Source organism: Opisthorchis viverrini (assembly GCF_000715545.1).
Source record: "Opisthorchis viverrini unplaced genomic scaffold opera_v5_92, whole genome shotgun sequence".
Lineage (NCBI taxonomy): Eukaryota > Metazoa > Platyhelminthes > Trematoda > Opisthorchiida > Opisthorchiidae > Opisthorchis > Opisthorchis viverrini.
In genome coordinates, this window is record NW_008751748.1 from 1236315 (window position 1) to 1241771 (window position 5457).

General features: G+C 47.2%; 1 protein-coding gene across 1 annotated transcript in view; it reads left to right on the plus strand.

The window, feature by feature from the left end:
- T265_05104 (hypothetical protein) overlaps window positions 1-5457 on the plus strand; it is a gene marked incomplete at both ends in the record, with an annotated part of 22023 nt that overhangs the window by 3040 nt on the left and 13526 nt on the right. Inside the window, one exon of the mRNA XM_009170021.1 lies at window positions 2293-2898. Coding sequence (XP_009168285.1) covers window positions 2293-2898 — 606 coding nt within the window. The remainder of the gene's footprint in view (window positions 1-2292; window positions 2899-5457) is intronic.

Here is a 5457-nt window from a genome sequence, read left to right on the forward strand (position 1 = left end):
GCGAAGACGTCAGTGCAAGATTTTGGCAACTTTGTTGGGTAGGCTTTAGGTAAACTGAAAGAGACGGAGTGAATGTTCTTGGAAAGAGTGAAAACAACAGTCTCCTCGACTGATACGGTGACGTGGAACATATGGTGCGAGTTGCATGATTGTCATGATGATTTGAAAGTGGCGAAATCGGCAAGAGGTTTATTAACAGCGTTGATGGAATAAAGTGAGAGGCCAGTCCTTACAGTTACAGGAGATTTTGGAGACTGTCAGTCAAACGGAGTCGATAAGGCGTAGCTTTTTTGTTGCTCTTATCCTTGACTGTTGAATGTACAGAGAAGTAGGACTGCCATAGGATCACGAAAGGAATTATCCAGGTTGTACGATCCAGTGCCTGTCTGTGACTGAATGCTTTTTCTCAGTGTTTGACATGCCTTAAATAGAGCGGTCAGTTGCAGCCTCATCTTGGAGTTTTAGGTCTCGACTTATCAACACTTAGCTTCCTGTAGAGTATTTGTGTTTTTCATGGTTCAGCTGACATCAAGCGCGCCAGTTCGGTATCGATAATCTTTTTCATCGCAACATCAAGGAGGCATTTCGCCACAAGGTGAAATTTTGCATTACCTTCATTCGCAGACGTCGAACACAACGTAGAGCACCAGTTTGTCCTGCCGATGTATGTTTCAATACAATTACAGGTGAATTGGTAGATGGTATGTGTGGAGGACTGATCAGCCATACTATTCGGCTTAGTCTGGTTGTGGACACTAAGCGCAACTGAGAAGGCGGAAAATTGCGATTTAGGACAAATTTGAGTTCGTGCTAGATGCTTAGTTTTCCGTGAAGAATGCCGGACCTCTGTGGATAGCCGCTGACGACTGACGCCGCTTTCAATGAACCTTAATTAGTCTCAGGTGCTTACATTCCCCGCTTTGTAAAACAGAATCCTCGTGAAGCCGCTTATGTTCAGTGGGCAAGAAACTAATAAATTGTAGATCTTGATCCCTCCATATGGTTTTACGGTGGATAGTTCATTATCAGGCCACATTTAGACGTCAGGTTATAAATACCTTCATTCGTCCTCATGAGGCACTCACAAGTGAAGACTATTTTTATTGGTAGTATCAGAAAGTAAACTGAAGTTGCGATCGAGAATAGAAATCAAAATACCACCCACATACGGCTTGTAAAGAAAACGTGATATATTATCACATAGAAGTATGAGCGGATGATGGACATAATGAGCTTCTTATCACCTTTATATATGTATTCGTGCGAGACAAAACAATCGGTCTTCCTTGTCGTAATTGATCATTTTTCAGTTGGGTGTTTCAACGTATTTGTATAAGGATATAAATGCGTACTATTCAGAGTTCACACCTGAAAGCCAAGGACGAAGTCTTCAACCGAGCCAAATAAGGTACTATGAAGTTTTTGTCGGTAGAGGTTCTGGTGAACAAAAGTTCGCCGGTGTTTTTCAAGGGACGTTTGGGAGGACCATCCCTTAGTACAGCATGTAGAGGATGAGAAGAATTTTATGAAGGATCGTCTCGAGATTTAGACGTGATTTGATTTGTCGGACTATCAACGTTTCCACGACCAAACTAGTGAACGTACTGCCGGAGTCTTGCAAACGATGCGTAGTTAAAACTTTCCGAATAGAAACTATGAAACCAGCAACCAAGTTTCTGATAAACCGCCCTAGCATATTTATCCCGGCGAATCTTTCCACCACTACCTGTTAGGCGGAATTCTGCACCGATACCGCCTTACCGCTCGGAGTTAGACGCTCGTTCAGTCAAGAAACCAATCCCGCATACGATCGGCCAAGAGATCGGGCCCTTTGCGGTTCAGCATCAAGGCGAGCTCTGATTGGCCGAAAGCCTCACCCAAAAGTCAGTCATGATCCAGTGTCCGTCGAATGCTAGTTGCCAATCGCTCACCCCGAAAGCGTCAGAATTGGTAGATTTTTGTTGCCGCACACACTTTAGTTACTGTCGCTGTATATGTGTTTTGACCCGGTTTTAACCGTTAATACACGTTGTGCACCTTTGGTGGTTATTTTGACGGGAACGCGAGCTTAGAATGTTCAGATCGAGAATTAAGCTGAGAAAATAGCGTTATTGCCCTACTGAATCAACTTATGATAGTCCCAACTACTGTGGCCGCGGATGAAACCTTTGAAGAAATGACACTGATACGCAGTAGCGTCTAACGTAACAATTATACCTGAGTGAGTTCACTACTGTTATTGGACTGTTGTTTTATAACTTATTCTGTCTTACCATTGTCCATCTTTTTCAGGACAGAGGTATCTTCTACTAGGCAGGCAGCAGATAGCACACAGTTTTACGTCACACTTCCAGGTAGCAGGAAGAAAGAATCTACTCGCACATTGTCTGTTCCTGATAGCTCTGTCGAGGTGAAGTGGTCTCCCGAGAGACGTATTGGATCTGATGTAAAGTCCCGTCTTGGATCTCGCCGTATGTTCCCGTATAGCCGACCATCAAAGTGCAGCGCCAAAGACAGACTCGGACCAATAGTCCAGCCGCAAATGTCACAGGTTGCTCCAGTCCTCACCGATGATGATGACGTGATTTACGATACTTTCGGTGATCAAGAAGATATGGTCGAACTGATCGAGGGTGATCTGGAGCTCTCAGGTTCTTATCCACACCAACAGGATGAATCCTCGCGTGTCGTAGAAGCAGGCACCACCTGGCCATCCAAACTCCGACTGGCTGATCGGCTGAACCAGAAACAATTGGTTGTTACCCTTAACGAAACGGATGAGGATGATGATATAGCACCATTAAGTTCAGAAAAACTTGTTTCAAGCAAACAGAAGTCCAAGACCTCCCGGGTCTCTACCTCCACTGATAACCAGGTAGAACAGGTTCATATACCTAGGTGAGTCACCCTGTTCTACACGACTATGCGACCATTCCTTTCTGCATTGTGTGGACAGTCGAGTTTCCGTTTGGCTTCGGGCATTTAGTTTCCCGTTAACTAATATCCTTTACTTTCAATTAATTCGTTAGTGACGTAGAGTATAAAGTTGTCTTCCGGAAAGTGCATGTCTTCAGGTCAGAATAACGTAAGATGCATGGACTCGGCTTAGTTGAACCGTTACCGGGTACCAGGATAGTTGCCCGGTCTGTCTTGACAACAAAGTTGGAGGCGAACGGTCACTTCGTCTGTTGAGTTGAAATGGATTTGTCACTTATTGTAGTAACGGTATTTTCCTCAGCGGGCCAGTCTTCTCGGCCGTAGCAGCGCCTAAAGACGTGCGGTATAGTGGGATCGGTGTGGATTCCTGCCTAGCACTTATCAGGCAAGATGAGGCGAGATGGCCCAAGTGGTTAGAGCGCGAATTTACTGACAGGAAGGTCCGTGGTTCTGACCCGACCTCTGGCTCTCGACTTCCCCTATCTAGGCTTGGGCAACCTGGTAGTATCCCAGATCTCGTACAACTTTCGGGTGGCATGGCAGTTAGGCGCCGAAAGGGTGCTACAGCTGAACGATTTTTTTTAATCAGACAAACCCAATTTCATTATCGAGTTGATTTTTGCAGACCATATTTAGCTAGTTGCCTGTCCCGAATGATTACTCATGCAACTGTCCAACGTTTGATTCTTAGATGAGTCGGAAGATTGGTGCGTGAAAAATTGTCTTCGCTTTGAAATCTGGGCCTTACAATGGCCTGACGGTTTGTGCGCTTCCCTGACTTGTTGAGCTATACTGGAAGATGTCTGTGCGACACTGGTTGGTCAATAGCTAGTCGTGTTTGTAGTACGACGGCGTCAGAAGAAGAGCTACGTCGCCTGCGTACTCATCACCTGTGAGCAAATACCCTGAGAGAACTTCGACCCCGCAGGCAGTGAGTCTTCCATAATCGTATCAGTGACTAAGTTAAAGAGCAAAGGTGTGAGAGGACAGCCTTGACTAACCCCACTTGATTTTTGGAACTCAGGCTAGAATCTCCCGTAGACTTTCACACGTCTGCGGGAGTTGCACAGCGCCTCAAGGAGGATCAATAATATATGGGGACATATACTCCACAGACACTACCGTAGTGCGTGACGCTCCGCAGGGTCAAGACAATCATTGTTGGTTGCTGGAATCAGTTACATTGTTCCAGAAACTGTTGTAGGGTGAAAATATAATCGACGCATCCTCTTGCAGGACGGAACCCAGCTTAGTTTTCACGCATCGGTCTCCCTGTGTTCAGTCAGCCTTCTAAGTATAACACCAGAGAGCACCCTCGACACTACAGCTACCAGACGGATGCCACGGTGGTTTTCGCACAGCACCCGCGTACCCTTTTTGAAGATAGATAGAGATAACTGTCCGTATGCCCCATTCTGCAGGCACGTTCTCTTCACTCCGTGTCGCACCAGTATTCTCCGCCTTTGAAGAGGGCTAGAAGCAGACATACCGATCCTTCTTACGTTTCAGTACGGATATTTTGTACTTTATTTCTTCTCCTGACAGGCGATTCAGGTTTACATTCCATTCGCCCGTTTGAACTGCCTCCAGAGGTTGTGTTGCAGGAGGCCACCCAAACTGTTCTTGGAAGTGTTCGGCCATCTTTCCAGTCGGCGCTTTTGCGAGTCAATTAATGAGCCGTTTTTCACTTATCATTTCAGTTTTCGCTTTTTTCCCAGGGGCGAGATGGCTCAGTGGTTACATCGCGAATTTACTGACCGGAAAATACACGGTTCGAACTCGACCTCTGCCTCTCGATTTCTCCTGTCTAGGCTTGCGCAACCTGGCAGTATCTCAGCCCTCCTGCATCTTGGTGGCATGACAGTTAGGCAACGAAAGGGTGCCGACCTAAAGCTGCCACCCTGGCGTGGTGGTCGGGCTTGAGTGCTGCAATGATCCCGCGGGCTACACTGGCTGGAACTTCGTTCCACAAGGTATAACCATGCCAGGAAGGCCAAAGGGGAGCAGCCAGACCACGAGCAGCGAGACCCCGCACTACGAGTAATCGTGGTACGAGGTGGTCTGGGGGTAAAGTCGTACTGTCCTCTGCGACAGGAGTGTGAAGGCAGTAAGGTATTTCCCCCAGGCGACCAGGATGTCCATATTTATGGAAGCAGCGATGCTGCCTTCCCCCGAGAAAGGACGGGTTAGAAAAGGTCGGCCCTAAAAACCGCACATTCCGATCGCCCAACGGTTGACCGTGACCGCCGGCGCATTATCCAATACGGTCGAAATACTTTTAAAGCCAAAGAGCCCGGTGCTGCTCAAAAGGCACCTGCTGTGCGCAGCCGCATCAGGAATGAGACAGTAATGCCTTATTCCCTGCGCCCTCGGATTAGGCCAACCCCCTGCAGCCGAGCAGGTCAGACTACTAAGTTGTCGGCTCCTGGCAGGGTCCCCAAAGAAAACCCTACATTCCATCACTGCCTCGTGGGTCAGACTTTTGAGTCAGAGGCTAGGGTCAGGGTCCCCGAACAAAAC